The 26,361-nt window shown below is 46.0% G+C and overlaps 1 protein-coding gene across 1 annotated transcript in view; it reads left to right on the top strand.

Moving 5' to 3' along the window:
* Nucleotides 1-3,636: 3,636 nt before the first annotated feature.
* Nucleotides 3,637-26,361, top strand: part of HERC1 (HECT and RLD domain containing E3 ubiquitin protein ligase family member 1) — a 161,069-nt gene continuing 138,344 nt past the window's right edge. The window contains exons 1-4 of the mRNA XM_056115813.1: nucleotides 3,637-4,581; nucleotides 12,837-12,932; nucleotides 21,486-21,680; nucleotides 25,390-25,701. Of these exons, the coding sequence (XP_055971788.1) occupies nucleotides 3,652-4,581; nucleotides 12,837-12,932; nucleotides 21,486-21,680; nucleotides 25,390-25,701 (1,533 nt within the window). The 5' untranslated portion in view covers nucleotides 3,637-3,651. The remainder of the gene's footprint in view (nucleotides 4,582-12,836; nucleotides 12,933-21,485; nucleotides 21,681-25,389; nucleotides 25,702-26,361) is intronic.

Raw genomic sequence — 26,361 nt, 5'->3', positions numbered from 1 at the left:
CACATGGCCAGCCAAGTTTGATTCCCAGCATCCCATATGGTCCCCTGAGCACCGACAGAAATGATTCCTGGGCACATAGCCAGGAGTAACCCTGAGCATCACTGGGTGTGGCCCCCAAACAAAACAAAACATCAAAATTTGAACTTGAGGGCTGGAGCATACAGCAGGTGGGGCTCTCACTTGTCTTGCATATGGCTGACCCGGGTTTCATCCCCGGCACCCCATATGGTCTCCCACACACTGCTAGGAGTGACCCTTGTTTGCAGGGCCAGGAGCAAGCCTGAGCACCTTTGGATGTAGCCCCAAGCCAGAACCAAAACAAATTTCTGTAAATCGATTTCAGAAGGAACATACATTCACCACTGAAGTTCTGCCATCAATTTTTATCACATATCTAGTCTCACAAACATAATGTAGATTGTTGCTTGCTGTATTGTTTTTAACATTAACAATTTTATTTTAGCAAATATCTGTGTAGTCTTCCATTATTCTTACCCCAGGTGCCTCCCTTGTCCCTCCTTCACTCTCTACGGAAAACCACTATTTAAGTCTTTATACAGCCATGTATTTTTTTGTTTTGTTTTGTTTTGGGGCCACACCTGGTGGTAGTCAGGCTTACTCCTTGCTCTGCACTCAGGGATCACTGCTGGCAGGGCTTGGGGGGACCTTATGGGATGCCAGGGATTGAACTGAGGTCAGCCATGTGCAAGACAAGTGTCCTACCCACTGTATTATTTCTCTGGCCTCACAACCATGTGTTTTTATTTGCTAAATCCCCAGGGGGAGAATTGTTGGAGCATTGAGAAGCTGTTTGATTTTGTAAGAAACTGCCACACATCTTTTATTAAAATTTTTTATTTTTTATGGGGACTGGAGCAACAGCACAGTGGCTAGGGCATTTGCCTTACAGGTGGTAGACCCGGGTTCGATTCCCAGCATCCCATGTGGTCCACTGGGTTTGATTCCCAGCATCCCATGTGGTCCACTGAGCACAGCCAGGAGTGGTTCCTGAGTGCAGGGCCAGGAGTGACCTTTTTGCATTTTCGGGTGTGATCCAAAAAGCAAAAAAAAATTTTTTCTAATTTATTTATTTTAAATATTTTAATGAAGCACCATGAAATATAATTACAGACTTACACACTTTTGTGATTATGTTTCAGTCATATAGTGGTCGAGCACCCATCCCTCCACCAGTGCCCATTCTCTACCACCAGTGTTCCCAGTATCCCTCCCACCACCCCCACCCCATCCTTCAACCACCCCCCTCACCCCCACCCCTGCCTCTGTGGCAGGCACATTTCCTCTTTCTCTTTCTCTCTCTCCTTTTGGGTGTTGTGGTTTGCAATACAGGTAGTAAGTGGCCATCCTGTTCGGTCTATAGTCTACTTTCAGCACGTATCTCCCATCCTGAGTGGGCCCTTCAAGCATCCTTTGCTTGGTGGTCTTTTCTCTATCTCATCTGCCTTTCCCCCCAGCATATGAGGCCGGCTTCCAAGCCGTGGAGGAATTGTCCTGGCCCTTATCCCTACTATCCTTGGGTATTAGTCTCCCATTCTGTTACTTTAGATTCCACAAATGAGTAAACTGCCACACATCTTAAATGGTAGTTCTGCTCTATGTGCTTTGCATTCAATGACATTTTTAGTGATGTCAGTCATCCTGTGGCATGTAATTTATCTTTGTATTTTTAATTTTTTTCTGATGAATATTGACATTGAGTGCTTTTCCTATGCTTTTTGGCTGCTTATATATCTTATATGAAGTTTTGTTCTTTTCTCATTTAAAGAATTACCATTTATTATTGAGTTATAGGAGTTCTTTATGCATCTTGGATACATGTCCTTTGCAAGATATATAGTTGGTGAATACTTTCTCCCAGAGTACTGAAGTTTTAAGTTGGGGTCTCCCAAATAGGGCAGGGGGCACTTCCTGCTGGTACTTGCACGCCGCCTGGGGGTGCTGGGATGGAAACTGGGTCCCTGAGAGGCACGTGCCCCTGACCCTTATGCTGTCTCTCATGTTTCTTTTATTTCTTTTTATTTGTCTTTCTCTTCTTTTTACCTTTTTTTCTTTCCTTTTTATCTTATTTTTTTTTCCTTATTTGATTCTGGGGTCAAACCCATGGTACCAGGGCTTAACCCTTGGCTCAGAATTCAGGGATCACTTCTGGAGGGGTTTAAGAGACCATATGTGTGTGGTATGGGGTACCAGGGTTGGCTGTGTACAAGGCTAAGCGTGGTACTTGCTGTCCTTTAAGGACCATAAAATAATTAAAAGGGGTGGAGCGATAGCACAGCGATAGGGCATTTGCCTTGCAAACCGCCGGCCCGGTCAAGCCAGGTTTGATTCTTCTGCCCCTCTCAGAGAGCCCGGCAAGCTACTGAGAGTATTTTGCCCGTAAGGCAAAGCCTGGCAAGCTACCCATGATGTATTGGATATGCCAAGCACAGCAACAACATGTTTCACAATGGAGACGTTACTGGGCCCGCTTGAGCAAATCATTGAACAATGGGAGGACAGTGCTGCAGTGCTACAATTAAAAGCACATATAGTATTTACTTTATGTGCTAGAATATAGCAGTAAACAAGGCATACAAAACATCCGTTCACTTTGGGCTTTTCAATATACCTGGTGAGCCTAGAGAGTTGGGGTGCAGACTTTGCTTGGGGCAATAGGGTCTGGATGACCCCTGGCACAGAAGGATCACCCAATAATTACTAGGGGTGTCCCCCCAAAAAAACCCCAAAAAGACACCCTTTAATGATTCATAGGTAATGTCTTAGACCTAGGTTTTAGCAATGGAGTGGGTGACAACTGGTTGGATTCTGAATGCATTTGATTGAATTGGGGACATTTAAGAGGGACGAATCATTTGGGGAAAAATCAAAATCTTTTTTGTCAAAGGAATGAGAATTGCCATTTACTGAAAAAGCCTACTGGAGTAACAAGTTTGGGTATTGGTAGGTCAGAAATTTAGTTTTGAGTGTTTTGTTTAAGGTGTCTGTTATCTAGTTGGGGTGGTTGGGGTGATTGTGTTACTTTGGAGTGCGGGGAGGTAGTGTGGGTTGGAGGTAGAAATCAGAATGCAGACCCCAAAATTAGACCATTAGAGGACCAGAATCTGAAAAGGAAGAAATATTCAAATCTCTATTTCAAAAAAGCAAATTTTAAACTTTTGGTATAATTTTTATTATTAATATTATTTGCTTTTTGCGTCACACCAAGTGATGCTCAGGGGTTATTCCTGGCCCTGCACTCAGGAATTACTCCTGGCGGTGCTTGGGGGACCATATGGGATGCCGGGGATCGAACCCAGGTTGGCTGCGTGCAAGGCAGACGCCCTACCCGCTGTACTATCGCTCCGGCCCTTAGTATAATTTTAGATTTTTAAGAATCTTGCGAAGAATGTGCAGAGGATTTTCATATGCCCTTCACACACTTCATCTAACCATGGTCTCTTTATCAAAGCTAAACTAGTGGCGCTGGCATGTTAATGTTGATTAAAATCTAGTCTTTGGTTTGGAATCACTATTGAAAATGTAAGGGGGAAGGATCTTTTGTGTGGCGTTTAGAAGCATTTGTGACCCATATGCATAACACTGACCTCTTTTTCTCTCCGTGTAGAACTAATGGCCGATGAGTGAGTCACCATGGCAACTATGATTCCACCCGTGAAGCTGAAATGGCTTGAACACCTGAACAGCTCCTGGATCACGGAGGACAGCGAGTCCATTGCCACCAGGGAGGGGGTCTCGGTGCTGTACTCCAAGTTAGTCAGCAACAAGGAAGTCGTGCCCCTGCCCCAACAAGTTCTGTGCCTCAAAGGACCCCAGCTGCCAGACTTTGAGCGCGAGTCACTGTCCAGCGATGAGCAGGACCACTACCTGGAAGCCCTGCTCAGCAGCCAGCTGGCGCTGGCCAAGATGGTCTGCTCCGACTCCCCGTTCGCCGGGGCGCTGCGCAAGAGGCTGCTGGTCCTGCAGCGCGTCTTCTACGCACTGTCCAATAAGTACCATGACAAGGGCAAGGTGAAGCAGCAGCAGCACTCCCCGGAGAGCAGCTGCGGCGCGGCCGACGTCCACTCCGTGAGCGAGCGGCCGCGCTCCAGCACAGATGCGCTCATCGAGATGGGGGTCCGCACGGGCCTGAGCCTCCTGTTCGCGCTCCTCAGGCAGAGCTGGATGGTGCCCGCGTCGGGGCCCGGCCTCAGCCTCTGCAACGACGTCATTCACACCGCCATCGAGGTGGTGAGCTCCCTGCCGCCGCTCTCCCTCGCCAACGAGAGCAAGATCCCCCCCATGGGCCTGGACTGCTTGTCGCAAGTGACCACGTTTCTCAAGGGCGTGACGATTCCCAACTCCGGGGCCGACACCTTGGGCCGCAGGCTGGCGTCCGAGCTGCTGCTGGGGCTGGCGGCGCAGCGGGGCTCGCTGCGGTACCTCCTCGAGTGGATAGAAATGGCACTGGGGGCGTCCGCGGTCGTGAGCTCCATGGAGAGGAGCAAGCTGCTGTCGGGCCAGGAGGGGATGGTCAGCTTCGACTGCTTCATGGCCGTGCTCATGCAGATGCGCCGCTCTCTGGTACGCGGCCTGCAGGTTCCTGTTGGCTCTGGGGACGGTGCCAGCTCTCGGGGGCTGTGGCCGTGGCAGAGCGTACGGATGTTTTCTATGCTTTGAATATACAAGAGAGTCGTACATGTAGATAAGAACAAGTAGTTTAAGGACGGGCTGATTGGTATAGTTTTAATATCACCGAATCAGGAGTCAGGTTATAGTTTTAGTACTATGGCTTTTTTTTTTCTTTTTCTTTTTGGGTCACACCCGGTGATGCACAGGGGTTTCTCCTGGCTCATGCACTCAGGAATTACCCCTGGCTTTGTCAGGGGACCATATGGGATGCTGGGAATCGAACCCGGCTCGGCTGTGTGCAAGGCAAATGCCCTGCCTGTTGTGCTATCGCTCCAGCCCCATACCGTGTCTTCTTAGGCAAGCTTGGGAAATTCCCCTAACTTTTCTGCATTTTTCATGAGCTTACATATAATTGAGGGGTCTTGGCTAGGGAATGTGCAAGTCTTTTGAAAACAATCTCTTCTAAAATAGACACTCAGTTTTTATCAAGCGTTAACAAATCCTAAGTATTTTTCTAGGTGCTAGGACCATAGCAAAGAATACATTTTTCCCCCCGTGAAACAAGCAGCCTGGTCTGGGGTCAGATAATCAATATTTGAATTCAGGTAGAGAGAATTTTAAGAATTTAAATAGGGAAGGAAGAGAGAACAAAATGTGAGGGTGGAGGTTCAGAAGGGGAAGGTTGAGTTATTCAGTTCCTGTGGCTGGAACAAGTCTCTGATCAGTGACCCAGAAGTAGGTGTGAGTGAAGGGTCCTGCACTGGCTGGATGGTTGTGGAAAGGGTTTCTTGTTATTGAGGGAAGTCGTGTAATGATCATAACTGTAACATAATAAAGGATGAGTGATAAAAGATAGTGCAGTGTGACCAATTTTGAGTAATTCTTGGGGCCAGAGAGATTGTATAGAGGAAGGTCCTTGCCTTGCATGTGACCAACTCTGGTTCTATCCCCAACACTGCATATAATCTCCTGAGCATTGCCAGGAGTAATCTCTGAGCACAGAGCCAGGAGTAAACCCCAAGCACAACCAGGGGAAGCTCGAAACCAAACCAAACAAAAAGCCTTTGTGAAAACCGAGAACAAAAATTTCAAGGAAGTTGAGACTGGGAGGATGGCTCAAAAAAGCACATACTTTGCATGAAGAGGCCCAGGTCCAGTCCCAGCATCACATGGTACCCCGAGCACTGCCACAAAATTAAAGAAAGAATACTAATTTAGGGCAGAGGCTTAGAGCACTTGTCTGCTCGAGTGAAGCCCTGTCTGCAAACCTCGGTGCTTCCAGACTTGCTCAGGCCAGCCGGATGCTCTGGTCTTGAGATCCCTGCAGAGCAAAGGCCCGGTTTACTCAGCGCCTCAAGAAGCTCCCTGGGGACTGGAACATCTCACAGGGCTAAGGTGCTTGCCTCGCCTCCTGCCCACGGTACTGCGTGAGGTTCCTTGAGCACAGAGCCAGGAAGAGTCCCTGAGCATGGATGGTGCCAGGGACACTGACCCTGCCCCTGGTTCCCCTCCCCACCACCAGAGAAAGCTCCATGGCTTGTTTTAGGCTATGAGCCGTGTCCCCATGTAAGTGCCCTCACCTCGCTGGCCCTGACAGCCCACAGTCTGGATCCTGGGCGAAGGGTGGAGAAAGAATAGAAATGTGGAGTAAATAGGGCGTGCACGTGCACACGCATGCGTGCACACACACACATATACAGATACACACATGTATATATGTGAAATGTTGAACACTGATTTAATTTTACTTAGGTTTCATTTTTATATACTTTATCAAATATCTGTTAATCTGTTTAGTTAAGATAACTAGAAATGCCATTCATAAATTTTGTGGTATGTCTTTTTTCCTTCCAAGGAAGAGTAAGAAGAACACCAAGAGGTAGAGATGAACATTCTATTTAAAATAACGGTTACATGGATTTATTTTCAAACTAGTGCAATTAAAATTTCTCCTGGGTTATGTTTTTTGTTTTGTGGACTAATGGTATATGCTGATTCAGCTTTTTGCAACTAATTTTATGATATATTAGTACTTGGAGATTTGATATCATAAAGGGGTGTGAAATTTTGAATTGAATCAAACGAATCTGGGCAGGCATGCAGTTCTGTAGAGGTGCCTGTGTACTTCGGAACCCTGGCCACAGTGGGCGCAGGGGTTCCGGAGAGGAAGGGTGGTCTGTGTGGGAGGAAGGGTGGTCTGTGTGGGACCGGCTCGCGGGGGCAGCGTGGGAGGTGCTGAGCCCTCTGGGCTTCCTCACTTAATGTTTGAGCCCACTTGCTTTTACGTATGTTTTTCTAATTTCAGTTTCTCATTCCCAATGCTCTGGGGTAACATTTTCTAAATATACACTGCTACCAGATGTGCAATGCTGTTGAATGACCTAAAATGATCCAGTCATGGTCACAGGAGTTATTTAATTCTTCGTGTTAGAGTCTGTTCTGCACTGAAAAGATTAATCGCACGATGTAGTTATGTGGACATGCACTTGCCCGTGGCTTATTTTCCTTTTTCCCTTGCAGTGCTGGCGAATGCACCCAGGGCTCCACACGTGCATGGCAAGTGCTTTTATGCTGAGCTATATCCCCACCCTTGATACTGTTGTAAACATAACGCGAAGTACCCTAACTCAGAGGCTCCACCCGCCCCCCCCCAAATATTGCTCCTTACTGAGGAGGGAACTAGGTTGCTTGCTGGGGGTGGTGGAGGGAGCTCGGGGCTGGAGAGCCTCTCCGAGGAAGCTCTGCCAGGAGGTATGCACACAGTAGTTACAGCAGAGACGAACGTGCTTGCTTGTCCGTGTCTGTGTCTCATTTTCCTCAAGCACTCGATCTGCTGATGCTCATAACCCTCTGTCTGTCTGCAAAGCGTGTTTTGTTATTGCTGTTTTTACCCTGTTGTGTTAAATTAGAATTTTCCCTCTAAGGTCTGTGTTTCTTTAGTTTTTCGGGTGTTGGTGCTCAGAACTGCTCCCACCTCTGTGCTTAGGGGTGCTGCAGTGCCTGCGAGTGAGCCTGGGCCTCCCGTAAGCACTCTCAGGCCGTCTCAAAGGAGATGTGAAATAGGGGGAGTCACTTCGTTGCTGAGTTTCCTCTTGTCCCTCTGCTGAGCCTCCTTAATTGGTGGGCAGCGTTGCACATGCCCGATTGGAAGGGACTGACTGCGTGGCAGGGGTCTCCCTTTGAGGTGAGGCACATCGGGCAAGAGCCGTTGCTTTCCCCGGCCCTCCCAATCCGTTCTGGGGTGGAAATGTGCGCATCTGTGTGCATGCATACATGCGTACATGCCTGTGTGCGCATGTGTGTGCATGTACATGTGCTCGCATGTGTGCACTTGTTGTGTATGCTGCTCCAGAAGTCATAGACCCGACAGATTGAATTCAAGAGGATCTCAGATTAGCTTTAGGGAAAATAAATGATTGCTCACTCCCATTTGATGCCTGTGATTTCTTTTTACCTTGCGAGTGAGAGTGTCTGGTCTCTAGAACTCCTGTTCCTCACAGGTTGTAATGCAGTCTGAGGCCTCAGAGTCAGGGCACCCCCTCTAGCCTGGCATGGACCGTCCTGCTCTCTCTCTGCCCCTGAGCAGTTGGGAGGAAACTTGGCCCCAAGTAGCAGTCAGAGGGACCAGTACTCACCTGAGTACTTGACAGAAGGCCCAACAAAAATCAGTTTGGTCTCTTAGTTGTATCTTTTGTGTGATTCATTTTTGCTTTTGGGTGCTCCACACCTGGTGGTGTCCAGGTGCTCGGTGCTGGTAGATACAGTACCAGGGTTCCCTCAGGGCCTGGCACAGGGAAGCCTCACACTCTGAGCCTTCTTTCTCAACCCTTCTAGTGTGATTCTTCCCCCTTACAGTTTTTAGGCCATACCTGGCATTACCTTGCTCTCCGCAGAGCAGCCCACAGAATCTGGCCCAAAAGCCCTGAGCAGGGGCTGCTTGGCTTGGCGGCCTCACCTCACTCCACGCCCGGGCTCACTTTCCCATACTGCAACACCTATGTGTTCTGGTCCCTTCGGCGAAAGGCTTTTCCACCACACCCCCTTCACCCCAGGGTCTGCAAGCCAACCCGGCCTGCTTCTCAAGGCAGCTCAGGGATCCTTCCTCCAGGTGCCTTCCCCTTCCCGTCCACCCTCTCCTAGAGTCCTTATCACGTCTTCCAGAGCAGACCTGATCACTAAATTGAAGTCTGTCCTGAGGACGAGGCCACTACAAAGCTTATTCATCTTTTCAATCTAGTGGCTAACAGTTACCTGGAATACACTGCTCAGTCAACACCTCAAAGCATAGTGCAACCAAAATCAAACCAAGCCCAAACAGAAAAACACCTAGAACCACTACAGGCTAATGAGATGATGATGATAAAAAGAAAGATGTTTAGAGGGCTGGAGAGATAGCACAGATTCTGTGGCTGCCCTGCGGAGAGCTTTCAGGCCGGACCTTGCATCCAAGTAGTTTTTGTTGTTTCTTGGCTGCTGGGGTGCACGTGGGCCTCCTTCCGCACTGCGGCAGCTGGGCTCTCTCCGACCTCATGAACGCAGTGCTAGGAAGGGTAACAAGAAAATAGAAGAAAATGACTTTCTAGTCTTATGGCCTTGCCTGAAGAGCTGAAAAGGACAGACATGAAGAAAAAGTTTTTGCATTATTTTGAGTGGTAGATAGAGGAAGGTAAATGAAGCCCCATGAAAAGATAAATATGTTATTTTAACTTCTCCATTACTTTTGGACCATATCTTTGGAACCTTGTATGCTGTGTTAACCATCTATAAAGCTGAATGTGCTATTTTGTGAAAGTTTTCCTAAACGTGTCCCGGGTATAGCTCTTTTTGGCTTTTCTTATTTCCCCAAATAAAATATGTATAAAATACATTAACAATTCTATGGGGCTGGAGCAATAGCACAGCGGGTAGGGCGTTTGCCTTGCACGCAGCCGACCCGGGTTCGAGTCCCAGCATCCCATATGGTCCCCTGAGCACCGCCAGGGGTAATTCCTGAGCGCAGAACTAGGAGTGACCCCTGTGCATTGCCGGGTGTGACCCAAAAAGAAAAAAAATACATTAACAATTCTATACAGAACATGCAGTATCTTTAATCCTAACTGACTTTTTGGGAAGAACAGAAATCAGAGATGGAAGCTGTAGGCTGTTTGCAGGACACTCTATTGGTTTAGTACTCTAAAATTAAGCAACAATTCACTAAAACCTCCCAGTAGTTTTCTTTCTCAGTGTACATGATGCCAAGCAGTAATAATCACTGCTACTAGTTTTGAGTTCTTACTATGCATGAGCAATTGTGCTAAGCATATATATGTGTATATATATATATTTGTGTATATATATATACATATATATATATATATATATATATATATGCTTTTTGGGTCACACCCAGTGATGCACAGGAGTTACTCCTGGTTCATGCACTCAGGAATTACTCCTGGTGGTGCTTGGGGACCATATGGGATGCTGGGAATCGAACCTAGGTTGGCTACGTGCAAGGCAAACGCCCTACCTGCTGTGCTATTGCTCCAGCCCCTGTGCTAAGCATATTTTGCACATGATTTCAGACAATCTTCCCAACAGCTCTGAATAAAATGGGTTTTTTCCTGCCTAGACTAAGGAAACTATCCTTACTCACCGCCAGTAAATGGTGCAGTGTGGATTTAACCCAGTTCTGTCTTCCACTGGATTTTTTGTGCTGTTTTCAAAATCTCCCTTTAACCTATAGAAAGAAGCATAAAAAGAGGCTGCCGTGAAGGTGCCACAGACTTTTCCCTGTTCCTTTTGGCTTTGGTGATCACTAGCTGTGGCCTTTAAATGCTGTCCAGTGCCCGCGGTAGAGTCTATGCTGTTCTGTGGTCAGGGGGAGAGTACAGTGGGTAGAGCACTTGCCTTGCACGTGGCCCACCTCAGTCCCTGAGCCCAGCCACAAGGTGTACGCCCTAGGCACTGCCACAGGTAGCCCCCCAGACAAAACAGACAAAAACATAAGTTACAGAACCATAGATTGCAACTACATTTTCACCTGGGCATGTCACAGCCTACGATGGAATCTGGAGAAGTGGAGTCCAGTTATTTGTTGGCAGAGCAGCACCTTCTGTGTCTGGAGCGAGTTGGTTAATTTTGAATGTGCAACTTCTAGTGTGATTCTAGACCTACAAGTTACCATGCAAGCCTTGCTGCTCGATGTCAGAACCCCGGACAGCCATGTTGGTGGCTCTTAGAGGCTGTTCGAATGCAGAATCTCAGGCCTCTCTCACTTATTCCTGAGTCAGAGTCTGTATGTAAGAAGAATTTCAGATGTGTCCACCTTAGAATTTAAGAAGAAAAAGCAGCAGATTAGCACCTGGTGCTTCAGTAATTAAATAGTCAATGTCATTGGTACTCCTGGAAACTTCAACTTTAAGCAATTAGTGTACAATGAATCCAGTTTTACCATGTGCTAATTGAAATAAGCAGGAATTAAGATCCTGTGGCGTATTTCTGGTCATAAAGATATCACTAAATTTCTAAATAAAAACTCCAGACTCATAAGATTTGCTAAAACATTTGTATTCATTTATTTTTCACACTCATTCCAGTTTAGAGTGCCTGGTATGTCTTGGGCAGCTCAGGGCGGAGGGCGGTCCCACCTGTACAGGTCACTCTGGCAGAGGGAATGGTCAGACCCTGACTGGCCAGCCCATGCCTGCTGGCTCACTGACAGCACAGCTCAGGGACGTGCACAGCTCAGGAAGCTGCAGTGCCCAGAGAAAACCCATGTCCATGGACAGAAGGGCCGGCTCTGCAGACTTGGGCCCAGCGGGGGATTGATTTTTCTTATCAACAGTTATAATGAATAACAGTTGAGTGAAATGATGTTAGAATATGATTTGTGTTAAAAATTATGATCTGAGAATTGAATGGGATTAGAAAGGGTGACTCGGTCAGTCACTCCACCACTGTAAAGGACGTGCTGTTCTATGCCTGCTATAGTCTTTGCTGTTCTGTGCCCATGGTAGTCTGTGCTGTTCTGTGCTTGCTGTAGAGTATGTGCTGTTCTGTGCCTGTTGTAGTCTGTGCTGTTCTGTGCCCGCTGTAGTCTGTGCTGTTCTGTGCCGCTGTAGTCTGCGCTGTTCTGTGCCCGCTGTAGAGTATGTGCTGTTCCGTGCCGGCTGTAGTCTGTGCTGTTCTGTGGCTGCTGTAGAGTCTGTGTTGTTCTGTGCCGCTTGTAGTCTGTGCTGTTCTGTGCCCACTGCAGAGTCTGTGCTGTTCTGTGCCCAGCATACAGGATATACTGTTATTGGCACATCTGTCTTTTATGATCATTTACAAAGTATTCTAAAGGCTATAAACCTTTAAATAAAGCCCCGTTTGAAAATTCATGATTTATTGGATTTATAATTGGTAATTGCACTGGCTTAAGAGCATGGAAATTTGGGCCGGAGAAAGAGTAAAACTGCTTGTCTAGCATGTGTCTGACTGTTCAATCCCCGGCACCATATACGGTTCCCCAAGCACTGCCAGGACTGATCCCTGGGTGTAGAGCCAGGAGTCAGCCCTGAGTACAGCTGGGTGAGGCCCTCCCCCCCCTCCTCCCTCCCCCCCACAAAAAGAGACCCACAGAAACCCAGAAATTTGAGAGAGCGCTGAGATCAAGCTCTTGTTGTTATTGATTGTTCTTTAGGTCTGAGATCTAGTTTTCTGGCCCCACACAAGCTTAGTCCCTGAGGAGTGGCTGGGACTTAGTCTGTTGGGCTGGGAAGGTGCCTGGGTGCTGGCTGGTCAGGGTGCCCCCCATCTAACTGTGGGTGCTCAGCAGTGAGGAACTGTCTGCTGCCCTGCACGGAACTGTGCTGCCTGTGTTCATGGAGCCGTGGGCAGGGCACCTCTATGCAGGTCGACTGCTTCCTGGAATTCAGTCAGTGAGGACTGTCCACCCCAAGAGTGTGCAGTTGACAGGGTTCTGTGTCCTGATCTGTGTCTGGGGCCCTGTGATCCTTTCAGCAGTCACTAGTAAAGCAGTCAGAATCCTTAATTTACTGTTTTATTTTACACACAAGTCTTTTACAAATCAATTTCATAAAAGTTGGCTTCATAACCTAATACTGGTATTTAATTTTAATGCACAGAGTAATATAGACAGTTCCTTAAGTATTTTTGTAGACAGTTTAAGTGATGGTAACCCATGTCGCTCTTTGCCAAATGTTTCTGCAATGCTTTCATTCTAGGGCTCGTCGGCTGACCGGAGTCAGTGGCGGGAACCCACGAGGACGTCGGACGGCCTGTGCTCGCTCTATGAGGCAGCTCTGTGTCTCTTTGAAGAGGTATGCCTTTTGCATAAAAGATTATGACATGTGTTGGTCCATTCAAGCCATCCTTTAAAGTTCAGTTTCCGGAAAGAATGCAAATAGAAAGTGATTCAGTAGTTGCCGCTGGAAAGCTGCTGAGGTGTCTGGGTTCAAGATTAGGAAGGAGACATTATTTTTTAACTCAGTTTGAACTTTGTCATGTGCTAGTGCTGAATTAAAATCAGTTTTTATTAAACAGGTTAAAACATAAGCATATGTCCTGTGGATTATTATAAGGTAAGTGTCCTGTCTGTACCCAGGTAGGGAATTGACGCTTTCCCGGCCACATGAGTCCTTTTACCGCCTGGCTGTGCTCCTTCCTGTCTAGAGGAGCCAGTCACTCCCTTGCACAGCTTTATCCTTGGCCACCGAATATGTGTCTCTACCCACTAAAGTTCAGTCCTGCTCATTAAAAAAAGAAATTTTTTTTTAAATCTCATGACCTGTAATTTTTTTTTTTTTAAATTTCATGACCTGTAGCTTATCCAGGCCAACACTGGTATTGGTTGTTCTTTTTGATGAGTGCTAGTCTCTCTGGCATGAGGTGTAGCTCATAGTTTTGATTTTCATTTATCTGATGATCAGTGATGCAGAGCACTTTCCCATGTCGCTGGCCATTTGTATTTCCTTTGAGGAAGTTCCTGTTCATATGTTCTCCCCTTATGTTATGTTATGTTATGTTATGTTATGGAATTGGATTTTTTTTTCTTGTAAAACTCACCCAGTGTTTTATGTATTTTGGATATTAATCAGATGAATTATAGGCACATGCTATCTCCCAGTTTGTGGCATATCATTCTATTCTGCTCATCATTTCCTTTGAGGTGCCTGAGGTTCTGATTTAATGAAGTCCCATTTGTTTATCTTTTTTAAAAAATTTTATTGAACCAGTGTGAGATAGTTACAGGCTTTCGTGTTTGGGTTACAATCACACAATGATCAAACACCCACCCCTCCACCAGTGCACACTCCCCACCACCAATATCCCTGTATAACCCCCCTTTCCCACCCTCAACCTACCTACCTCCATTGCAGACAAATTCCCCATACTCTCTCTCTACTTTTGGGCATTATGGTTTGCAATACAGACACTGAGAGGGTATCATGTTTGGTCCTTTATCTACTTTCAGCACACATCTCCCATCCCAACCAGTTCCTCAAGCCATCATTTTCTTAGTCATCCCTTCTCTATTCCAACTGCCTTCTCCCCTTTGCTCGTGAGGCAGGCTTCCAGCTATAGGGCAAACTTCCTGTCCCGTGTATCTACTATCCTTAGGTGTCAGCCTCCTCTTATATTGTTTTATACTCCACAAGTGAGTGCAGTCTTTCTATGTCTGTCCCTCTCTTTCTGACTCATTTCACTTAGCATGATGCTTTCCATGTCCATCCATTTATAAGCAAATTTCATGACTTCATCTCTCCTTGGTTCTACCTGCTTATCCAATGGTATTGAATTCTTCAAGACACCTCTAGTTGCACTGTCATAGAAAGTTTTTCCCAGTGTAACATATGTCATTCAGGTGTAACAGGCTTTTATATTTCTCAGTGTAACATATGTTATTCAGGTCTGATATTATTTAGGGCCTTTAATCTATTTTGATTTGAGTTTTGTGTATGACATTAGACAAAGGTCTGAGTTCTTTTTTTTGTGTGTGTGTGTGTGGCTGACCACTTTTTCCAAGACCACTTGTCGGAGAGGGGTTTTTTGCTCCACTTCATACATTTTTCTCCTTTAAATAAGATTTACTGTCCATATACCTGAAGATCTGACTCTGGATTTTCAGCTACATTCTATTAATTCAAGGGGTCTGTCTTTATTCCAGTACTATACTGTTTAATTATTACAGCTTTGTAGTAGTGTTTGAAAATGGTGCCTCCCATTTTCCTTTCCTCAAGGATTGCTCTGGAATTCAAGGTCAGGGGCTAGGAGGTGGGAAGGGTGTTCCAGGGTTTCTTGTTCCTTGTGAATTTCACAAGTGTTTGATCTATTTCTTTGAAAAATGGGTATCCTTATAAGGACTGCCATGCATCTGTATGATGCTCTGGGAGTAATAGCCATTTTGATGACGTTAATCCTCCCAATTCTTGAGCAAGGGTATGTTTCCATTTCTTTGTGTCCTCTTTTATTTCTTTTAGCAGTATTTTATAGATCGCTTTGTATAAGTCTTTCACCTATTTTGTTAATCTGATTCATAAGTACTTGATTTTCTGAAGCACAAGTGTGAATGGGATGGCTTTTATAAATTCTTTTCTATTTTAATATTTGCATATAGAAAAGCCATGGATTTTTGCATGTTGATTTTATAGACTGCTAATTTAAGATACATGCTTATTGTTTCTAGGAACTTTCTTATAAGTCTTTTTTTTTAATCTTTTTCTTTTTGGGTCACACCCAGTGAGGCACAGGGTTACTCCTGGCTCTGCACTCAGTAATTACTCCTGGCGGTGCTCTGGGGACCATATGGGATGTTGGGGATTGAACCCGGGTCAGTCGCGTGCAAAGCAAATGCCCTACCTGCTGTGCTAGCAAATGCCCTACCTGCTGTGCTACCACTCCAGCCCCTCTTTTGAATCTTTAGGGCTCTTAAAGTATAGTATCATCTCATCTGTAGATAGTGAGCATCCACTTCTTTTCCTTTCCATATGCATCTTTCTTGCCTAATTGTATAGCAAATGCTTTCGGGACTATTTTGGGTAGAAATGGGGAGAGTGGGGAACCTTGTCTTGCACCTGATCTTAGAGGGAAGGCTTTCAGTTTTTTCCATTTAATATGGCAAAATGTTCGTTCAGGGCACTCGGTATTTTTATCGGGATGGGTAAGACTGAGTGGCCTTTTAATTGGGTGGCAGCTTTGGGGTGTGGATGTGACTGCTGACGCTTCCAGAAATACCGGGATGGAGGGGAGGTAGCCCATCCCAACCCTGAGAAAGCCTGGAGATTTTAGTCACAAAACTTGCGTATCAGAATTTTCAGCAGAATATGTCTTGGTGTGGTCTGTCCTGAGATGGTGGAATCAGGCTGAGGGTATGGCGGCAATTTTGGACTGTGGGAGCAAGCAGCTGCTGGGGGCTCTGCTTGGGTGGGCACAAGTTTGACCTGCCTCCCATTCAATTTACCCTGGTCTGTTCAGCATTGCATGGATCCAAGATTTAACTGCTGCTTTTGATCTCTTTCGAGATTTATTTATGGGAATCTGGAGCAAGGCCGATAAATTAGCTTGTATAGTTCAGCTGGAGGTGGTTTGTGGGCATGGCCCCCACATACCTAACTTTTGGCTGTTTAATTTCTTGGTAAGCTTGGTTCCAAGTTGTTGGGGTCTGACCAAAGGCACAACAGCAATTTGGGGGTATCAGGAAGCCTGAAAGCACCATCAGGCTGCAGGTGCACTCACCCCGCAGGTACAGGTTGACCTGTTGGCTTCAGAGTTGCTTATGTTAAACCTTCTTCGCCCCCCTGGGATGAGTCCCACTCCGTCATGGTGTGTGATCATTCTGATAAGTTGTTGGATTCAGTTTTCTAGCAATTTGTTGAGGATTGTTGCTCCAATGTTTATCAGGGATATGTCTATATAGTTTTCTTTTTTTGTGTTGTATTTGTCTGTTTTTTGTATCAGAATGTTTGCCTCATAGAAACTGGAGTGTTTCTGTTTCTTCAATTTCCTGGAAGAGTCTGAGAAGGTTTGGCAGTAGGTCTTTAAAAGTTTGGGAGAAAATGACAAATGAAAAAATGCTCCTCATCACTAAGCATCAGGAAGATGCAGATCAAAACAACAATGAGATACCATCTCACACCACAGAGACTGGCCTACATCCAAAAGAACAAAAACAACTGGTGTTGGTGCGGATGTGGGGAGAAAGGGACTCTCCTTCACTGCTGGTGGGAATGCCGACTGGTTCAGCCCTTTTGGAAAACAGTATGGACACTTCTCAAAAAATTAGAAATTGAGCTCCCATTTGACCCAGCAATAACACTTCTGTGAATATATCCCAGAGATGCAAAAAAGTATAGTAGAAATGACATTTGCACTTATATGTTCATTGCAGCACTGTTTATAATAGCCAGAATTTGGAAACAACCTGAGTGCCTGAGAATAGATGACTGGTTAAAGAAACTTTGGTACATCTACACAATGGAATACTATGCAGCTGTTAGAAAAGATGAAGTCATGAAATTTACATACAAGTGGTACTACATGGAAAGTATCATGCTAAGTGAAGTGAGTCAGAAAGAGAGGGACAGAAGTAGGAAGATTTCATTCATTTGTGGAATATAAAGTAACAGAATGGGAGACTAACACCCAAGACCAGTAGAGATAAGTACCAGGAGGATTACTCCACAGCTTAGAAGCTGGCCTCGCATGCTGGGGGAAAAGGCAGCTCAGATAGAAAAGGGACCACCAAGTAAAGGGTGCTAGGAGCGCCCACTCAGGATGGGAGATGCAGACTGAAAGTAGACTATAGACCGAACATGATGGCCACTTAAATACCTCTACTGCAAACCACAACACCCTAAAGGAGAGAGAGAGAGAGAGAGCAAAAGGGAATTCCCTGCCACAGAGGCAGGGCAGGGTGGAGGGGACAGGGTGGGGGTGGTGGGAGGGATGCTGGGACCATTGGTGGTGGAGAATGGGCACTGGTGGAGGGATGGGTACTCGACCATTGTATGAATGAAATGTAAGCACAAAAGTTTGTAAGTCTGTAACTACCTCATGGTGCTCCACTAATAACAAATTTAAAAAATTTTTTTGGGGAAGAATTTACCAGTGAACCTATCTGGCCTGGGCGTTTGTTTTTAAGGAGGCATTTGATCGCCATTTTGATTTCCTGGATAGTAATTGTTCTGTTCAGGTGATTGTTCTGTGTTTTCTTGGTTCAACCCTGCAAGGTATACAAGTCCAAATATTCACCCATTTCTTTTGTTTCGTGGCATAAATCTTTCCGAAGCCCTCCGTTGAGTTCAGGCTCAGTGCTGAGGTATGCAGGAGGGTGGGTGGCCTGGGGCTCTGTTGACTGCTGTGTCCACAGAGACAGAGGTGGGCGTTCCCATAGACCTCATGGTGCTGTGGGGCACTCGTTCCCCCCAAGAGGAATCTTGGATTCCATGAGTGCCAGGTGTAGAGAATCCCACGAGGACCCATCTCTGGCCACTGGAAACAATAGGGAGTGCCTAATTGTGATTTTCTTTTTTAATTAAAAAAATTTTGAGGGGTCACATTTGGCAGTGCTCTCAGATGGGGTGTTGGAGATCTAACCCAAGTCATCTGCAAAGGACCTCCCTGCTGTGTTATGACTCTGGCCCCATGATTGGTTGTTTTGAGTTTTTCCTAAACTGAGCTGTGTCTCAATTGCTTCCAGTTGCATAAGAGTCTTTACCATGTAGTTTTTGCATAGGGTTGTGATTTGCATGAAGTGTTTCTATTTTTATTCATTCATTTATTTTGGGGGCCATACCTGCTGGTGCTCAGGTCTGCCGTAAGCATTTTTTGAGCACCATACAGGGTGCTGAAAGTCAAACCTGGGTCGGCTGCATGGGAGGCGCTCAGCCTGCTGTACTGTGTCTTCACCCCGGAACTGTTTCTGTTTTGGAGCTAATAGGCCTACCCCATGTCATTGGGACTTTTATTTTGAAAGTTACTAAATTATTTATGAGCTAAAGTAAGTTTACACTGTGTAAATGTTTACATGTTTTAGGGATACAGTGTTACCTCGTCACACCCATCCCCAGAGTGTAGACCCTGCCCTTCCACTCTGCCCCAGGGTAGAGGGTAGCTTCTGTTTGGTTGCCAGTCTCTGTCTTCACTGGAATTCTCTGCTTCCTTGCATTGTTTCTTTATTGCCACCTACGAGTGGGACCATCTGATACCTGTCTTCCTGACTCATTCAGCAATTGCTCTTCAGTCCCGTACACATTCATTCGTCCATCAGTTGGACATTGGGTTGTTCCAGCTCTTCGCTGTGGTGAGTGTGCTGCAGTGACCACAGAAGTGCGGCATCTTTCAGAATCAGTGTTTCTGCATTATTTGGAGAGATACTTACAGGTGGAGTTGCTGGGTCATAGAGTAGTTCTGTTTACATTTTTTGAGAACTGTGTTTTACTGCTCACCATGAAGGCAGAAGTAGGTCACATTCCCACAGTGCCCCGGTTTTGCTGTGAATCCTTCGTGTGGTTTGGTGACCTGTTCTCTGGGGCTGTGTGGGGATTCTTGGTGCCCCTGCTGTTTTCATCCCCTCAGGATCCTCCCAGCCTCGCTGTTTGTAAAGACACTTCCCAGCTCTGGGAGTAGATGGTTCCCTGCCTCTCTCTCTGTCATGCAGGTGCGCCGGAGTGAAGGCTGTCTGTGGTTTTTGCAGGCCTCATGATAGGGGCTGGGGATGTCTTAAGGGACGCAGGTACTTGCTTTGCGTCCAGGAGCTCAGGGCTTCGCCCTGACACTGCATGGGCCCTGAGCAGAGCTTGCTGCGCCACTGTCCCAGCCCCGAGTCCTGTTCAGGCAGCAGATCCTACCCCCAACCCCGCACCCCCCTCCCCACACACACACTTTGTTTCTGGGCCATACCTGGCAGTGCTCAGGACTTACTCCTGGCTCTGCACTCAGAGATCACTCACGGGGGGATGGGGGGGTGTCTGGGGGATCATCTGGGGTGCCAGCAATTGAACCCAGATCAGCTGCATATATGCAAGGCAGACTTTCTCCCCGCTGCCGCACTGTACCAGCCCTTTTCATAAATATTTAAATGATTGTCACCCTCTGTCACCACCTGCTTGTAACAGCACAGTTTCAGATCTTTCAACAGGGACTGGCAGCCTTTACTTCTGAATATTTCCTAAGATGCCAGAGCTATCCTCAGGGGCCAGGAACATGCCTGCCCTTCTATTGTTTTGTTTAAAGATTCTGACTGGCGGGGATTGTCTTTCCCCATGTAATGGCTCTTACCCAGACGGTTTGCTTTGGGAGATTCTTCTGTTGCTTTTGATTGACTTAGCAAATATCAGGTAGACAAGGTGGCAGCAGCCACAGCTAGAGCTCATCTTTATAGTATGGAGTTTCTGTGAGTTCCTTCAAGGCCCCCTTAAGCCCTAGTGAATAAATAGGCAAAAGATATTTTAGAAATAGGTGGAAAGTTCTGCTCATAGGATATGTGATATGTAAAATTAAAATACTATCTTTTCACTTAGCGTGTCAACCAATTGGAAGCGAATGAGTGTTACTGGCCTGAGAGGGACTTCTGGCCAGAGTGGTGCCTTGGTTCAGGAATGATGCTTCTTGGGGTCCTGTGACTGGGGGGAGGGGGTGGGAGGGAATCTTCCAAAGTGAATACTTAAGGTTAAGAGCGGTTACATGAGGGAAAGAAGATCATGCCTAGTTAGAATCTTCAAACTGAACAATAGAAAGGCAGATGTATTTCTGGCTGTGAGGACAACTAGTATTTGGTGCTGGAGCAGTTGTGCAGAGTGGTAAAGGGCATATCTGACACGTGTGTGGCCCTGGTCCATGCCCAACGTCTCCTGCTGTGCCCCAGCCCTGCTGGCTGTTCGCTCTTCAGTCAGTGCAACAGGTGACATACTTCTCTTGTGTGTTACAATAACCACAGGTCAGACGTGGTTTCATTGTGTGTGTGTGGATGTGTGAGTGTGGCGTTGCTCTGGGCTTCTTTCTGGTGATGGAGGACAGGCTTTTGTGCATTGCTGGTATAAAGTAATGTTGTAGCACTGCTTCTTAGAGCAGGCAGTGTCCTTGCTATTTTGGGGAACATTCTTTGTCCATCTTTGAGGTTGTCCACTAAAGAAGTAGGGTGTGGTAGGCTGAGATTGGTGAAAGTGGCTCCTGGTGCGGTAGGGCGATGGCCCCAGTGCTGGCACTGTGGTTCCGAGCAGCCTCTGAGTTCCAGCTAGGTGCCGCCCTTGGGCACTGCCAGGCGTGCCCCCACCTAGCATATAGTGGGGTCTGGGAAAGAATCTGAGTGTCCTCTTAAAGTCCACTTGGTTTTTACAGTAGATGGAAAGTTCTCTGTTCAAAGATGAAGAGTAAGTAGACATGTAGGAAACTTTTCATAGCATTTTTATGTTATTTTATTTATTTATTTTGCCTTTTTGGGTCACACCCGGCATTGCACAGGGGTCACTCCTGACTCAGAAATTACTCCTGGTGGTGCTCGGTGGACCATATGGGATGCTGGGAATCGAACCTGGGTCGGCCGCTGTGCTATGGCTCCAGCCCCTTTTATGTTATTTTATGTATCCTCTGTGATGACTGTTAAAGACCACATAAATGAAAAATTTCAGGACATATATAAAGAGATAATATTCATATTTAGGAGGTGGGGTTATCAGTGATTAATTCTGTAGTATGCTGTAATGAAATTAAGAAAAGCTTGATTGGGTGTTTTCCCTCTCCCCGAATTTGCCACTTTTATTTGTATCTTTTAGGGGTTTATTCTGCAGAAGTGTAAAGTAGCAGATTCCGGTAATCCATACCAGGATATCTAGACCAAGCATGTCAGTGACAGGGTCTGTGTTTGCTGCCGGCAGGTCTGCAGAATGGCTTCTGACTACTCCAGAACCTGCGCTAGCCCCGAGAGCATCCAGACCGGCGACGCGCCCCTGGTCTCCGAGACGTGCGAGGTCTACGTCTGGGGCAGCAACAGCAGCCACCAGTTGGTGGAGGGCACGCAGGAGAAGATTCTGCAGCCCAAGCTGGCGCCCAGCTTCTCCGACGCGCAGACGGTGAGTTCCTGCATTCCTTATGGATTGGCTTGTGGAAGGTTTTATGTGATACTCTGTCAAAAAAAAAAACCTTCAAAAAAATTTAGGCCCTGTGATTCGCTGTAATGGTACTATTAATGCTTTAGAAATACAGTGTCAGAGTGCCGGACCCCTCCCCCCCCCAGCACTCCCCTCCCCTCCCCTAGCAGCACCCATCACCCCGCCGGCCTGCCCCTTACCTGCCCTGTAGCAGAGCCAGTTACTTTAGGAGACTCAGCATCTATCCAGTATAGCTGATCACTGCTTATTCCCGTATGTGTTTCCTTGTATCCACATGTGCAGGAGATCGTTCCCTTTTCCCTTTATCTTCACCTCACTTTGCTTTTGGCGTGACCCCTCCATGCTAATTGCGGTGGACATCAGGGTTCCGTCTTTGAACTGAGTGATGCTCCGTCCTGCACAGGCACACACGGCATTTCTGTCCTCTCGTCTGTCCTTAGGCTCCTGGGTTGCCCCCAGATCGTGGCTGATTGGGGGGGGGGGGGTGTTCAGTCCTGTAGTGCTCAGGCCTGCTTTGTGCTCAGGGATCACTCCTGGCAGTGCTTTGAGGCCTCTGTGCAGTGCCAGGATCCAGCCTGGAATGGCCGCATGTGGGGCCAGCGTCTCGCCTGTTGTGCTCTCTCTCGGCCTCACATATGTGTTGCAGTTAGAGTTTCCATGCTCCTGAGGGTCGATGAGAAGTGGGACTCCTGACTCCTGGCAGCTTGGTCCTTCCTTCACAGCCCTCTCTACCCTGTTCCCGTCAGTGGGCAAGGGTTCCTTTCACCATGACCCAGCAGCACTGCTCACTTCTGCTGCTCTGATGCTTCCTGTCTCACTGGTGTCACTGGGGTGTGGTGACAGTCATTCCTGAAGTATCAAAGGACTACATTTTTACATGCCTGCTGACATTGGTGTCTTTTTTGAGGAAGTTTCTGCTCAGTGCCTCCCCTCAGTTCTGATGGGGCTGTTGTCTTTGGTGGTGGTTCTTTTAGGGAGTGCTTTATAAACTTTGGCTGTACTGCTTTGTCAGTCATGTGTGGTTGCTGTTTCCCCACTTGATTAGTGACTTTTATTTTGGCCATTGTTTCCTGAACAGTGCTGGATCTTTTAGTCCGGTGTCGTCCTGTTTGTCTCGTTTAGATGGTGGTACCGATCATCGGCTGTGCCTGTGGCATCAGGGTCAGGAAGTCAGTGTTGGGTCTGTATTTCCCTGGATGTATTTCATGGATTCTGTATGGATTCTGGTCTAATCTTCATGTCTTTTTTTGGGGGGGGAATGGGGGTGGGGGGGCTGCACTGGGTGGTACTCCAGGAGATGTTCCGGCTCTGTGCTCTGGTCGCTGTTGGCGTTGCTTAGAGGACCTCAGGGGCCAGGCTTGGGCGGGGTTGCCACATGCAGGCTAAGCACCTCATTCCTGTACTTTTTCTGCAGCCCTCGATCTCCACGTCCATAATCCACTTTGAATTAACCGGTATAGAATGTAAGATAGGGGTTCAGTTAACTTTTTTGCACATGATTAATCAGTTTTCCAGTACCATTTGTTGGAGGTTCATTCCTTCTAGTACTAACTGTATATATATCTCAGCATTAAGCTCATGGTCCAGTTCTGTTCTGGTGGTCGGAGTCTGCCTTGCTCCAGCTCCCCACAGTTCTGACTCCTATAGAGATGTCTCCCACCTTTTCTTCCCCAGGATTTCTTTGACTATTTGGGAACTTTTATTACTCCATGTACATTTTAGTGCCATTTGCTCCATGTCCCTAAAGACTATCATGTGAGGGCCAGTGAGATAGGTTAAGGTGCTTGCCTTGCATGCAAACGACTCCTGTTCAATCCCTGACACCATATTGGTTCTCTGTGATGCCAAAACCCAGAGCCAGGTGTAAGCCCTGAGCTCTACCAGGTGTGGCCCCCAAGCAACAAATAAGTAAATGGGCAAACAAAAGAATGTTATGGGAATTTTGATGGGAACAGCATTGAATCTGTTGTATAGTTTTTGGTTAGGATGGTCATTTTAATGATGTTAATTCTTCCAATCCATGAACAAGGAATGTTCCCCTTCTCTTCCCTCCCTTCCTCTCTCCTCTCCTTCCTTTTCCGACCCTCTCTTCCCCCTCCCCTCTCCTCCTCTCTCCTTTCCCACACCCTGCAGTGCTCATGGCTCACTCTATGGCTCTGTGCTCAGGAATCACTCCTGGCAGGCTCAGAAGACCATAAGGGCTGCCGGGGATTGACCCTGGGTCAGCTGCATGCAAGGCAAGCACCCTGCCTTTTAAATTTTTTTATTTATTATTTTTATTTATTTTTTAATTTATTGTCTCTGGCTTCTGGTCTTCAATTTCTTCTAACAGTCATTTATAGCTTCCTTTGTTTAAGTATTGGGCTGGATGATAGCACAGCAGGTTGGGCGTTTGCCTTGAAAGAGGCCAACATGGCCGACCCAAGTTCGATTCCTCCACCCCTCTCAGGCGCCCGGCAAGCTACCGAGAGTATCTCGCCCGCATGGCAGAGCCTGGCAAGCTACTTATGACGTATTCAATATGCCAAACACAGTAACAATTATCACAATGGAGATGTTACTGGGCCCGCTCGAGCAAATGGATGAACAACGGGAGGACAGTGACAGTGACAGTATAAGTATTTGATTCGGGGCAGGCAGTGTGAGTGGAATGGTTTTTCCTCTTCTGTTTCTGTTGGTTGCATATAGAAATGCAACAGATTTCTGTGTATTTGTCTTGTAGCCACTTAAAGATTTATTGTTTCTCTGAGTTTTTGCTGGAGTTTTTAGTTGTTTTTTTTTTTTAATTTACACTGAATATTGATATAGTTTGACTTCTTTTCCAATTTGTATCTCTTTCTTGCCTAATTATTGTAATAAGAGCTTCTAATATGTGTTTGAATAATCATGGTAGGTTTGGGGACCCATGTCTTATGCCTGATCTTAGAGGAAAGGCTTTCAGGTTTTTGTTATTGCTGTGGAAAGGATTTTTAAAAAGAGAGTGGAGATTCTTACTTGAATGCTTCTTATCAGTAATTGTCTTTGTACTATTGTGTTGTTAATACTGAATATAATAGAAAAGTATTTTTAATACCCTATTTCCAACAGTGTTTTCAAGTTTCAAAAAAAATTACATTGGCACCTGGATTTTTAAAGAATCAATTATGGAACTGGAGCTATCGCACTGTGCGTCAGGCACTTGCCTTCACATAATGACCCTTGTTTGATCTCTGGCTCCTCATATGGTCCCCTGAACCCACCAGGACTGATCCCTGAGCACAAAGCCAGGAGTAAGCCTTGAGCACTGCTGGGTATGGCTCCAAATTCAAGAAAAGAAAAGAATTCATATTTATGGTCACAGACTTACAATTATGTTAAACACAAACTGAAGAAAATCTGAAATTTTCCTTTTATTGGCTTATCATTTTGTTTCATGGTGACTTTCTTACTTGTGTAGTCACCTAATAGCCAAGCTCAACTTTGCATTTTATTGCAACGATTTTTTCAAACAAGCTTAACTGGTATTTTATATGCTTCTTACTATAATGTATACAGAGGAATTTATAGAAGATTCATCCTGTGTTTTGCTTTAAAAGACTTCCGTTGGTTCTCTGATAAAACCAGCACTAATTATTATACTTTGATTCTCATGGGTGCATTTCATATTTTGACTCTGTTATTTTGCTTACAGATTGAAGCTGGACAATACTGCACTTTTGTCATCTCTACGGATGGCTCTGTGAGAGCGTGTGGTAAAGGCAGCTACGGCAGACTGGGCCTTGGAGATTCTAACAATCAGTCGACTTTAAAAAAATTAACATTTGAGCCTCATAGGTCCATTAAGAAGGTGTCATCTTCTAAAGGATCTGATGGCCACACTCTAGCTTTTACGACGGAAGGAGAAGTCTTCAGCTGGGGGGACGGCGACTACGGGAAGCTGGGACATGGCAATAGTTCCACACAGAAGTACCCCAAGCTTATCCAGGGCCCTCTGCAGGGAAAGGTGTGTGTTCGCTTTGGGGACTTAAAAAGAATTACATGCACTGGTTCTATAATGGATATCTTTTAGTTTTTGATTTCTTCCCTAACCCTTTGAGTTAACATGTGTTCATCTGTTTTTAAAATTCATAATTTCCAAAACAATCTTACGTACATTATTTAATTTTGATTCTTATAGCAACCTTGTTAAAGTAGTTATCCTATTTTCACAGATAATGAAACTGATTTTCATCCTTCGGCAAGTATTAGCAGCTTTCAAAGTGTTAGGCAGGCTTTTAACCTTAAACAGCTGAGAACAAAGTAGACAGCACCCTTGCATGTGAAGGTAGAGAGAATAGACAAACACATGGAATGATTTAAAGTATAGCAAGAAACTGAGTAATATAATGGAAGCTAACTTGGTTGGAGTATGATATGGGATATTGAGGTCAGAGGTCTCTCAGAGGAGCTGGCATCCTAACAGCAGTCTGAATGCCAACTTTAGAGGCTCTCGCACCCTGCCTTGCCCATGTCCCACACAGATAATCAGCACCACGAGAACCAGACCCAGGGCCTTTTTATTTCTGCTGTTTTTTTTTTAAGTGTAAGAAAGTTCTAAACTTAGAAATTATAAGTCATCACATGAGTTTTTTAATTGAAGCATTCATTCTTTTAATGAATTTTT

This window comes from Sorex fumeus, unplaced genomic scaffold (genome assembly GCF_029834395.1).
Source record: "Sorex fumeus unplaced genomic scaffold, SorFum_2.1 ptg000029l, whole genome shotgun sequence".
NCBI classification, from domain to species: Eukaryota; Metazoa; Chordata; class Mammalia; order Eulipotyphla; family Soricidae; genus Sorex; species Sorex fumeus.
Note: the sequence above shows the minus strand (reverse complement) of the source record. Positions and strands in the feature narration are given on the sequence as shown.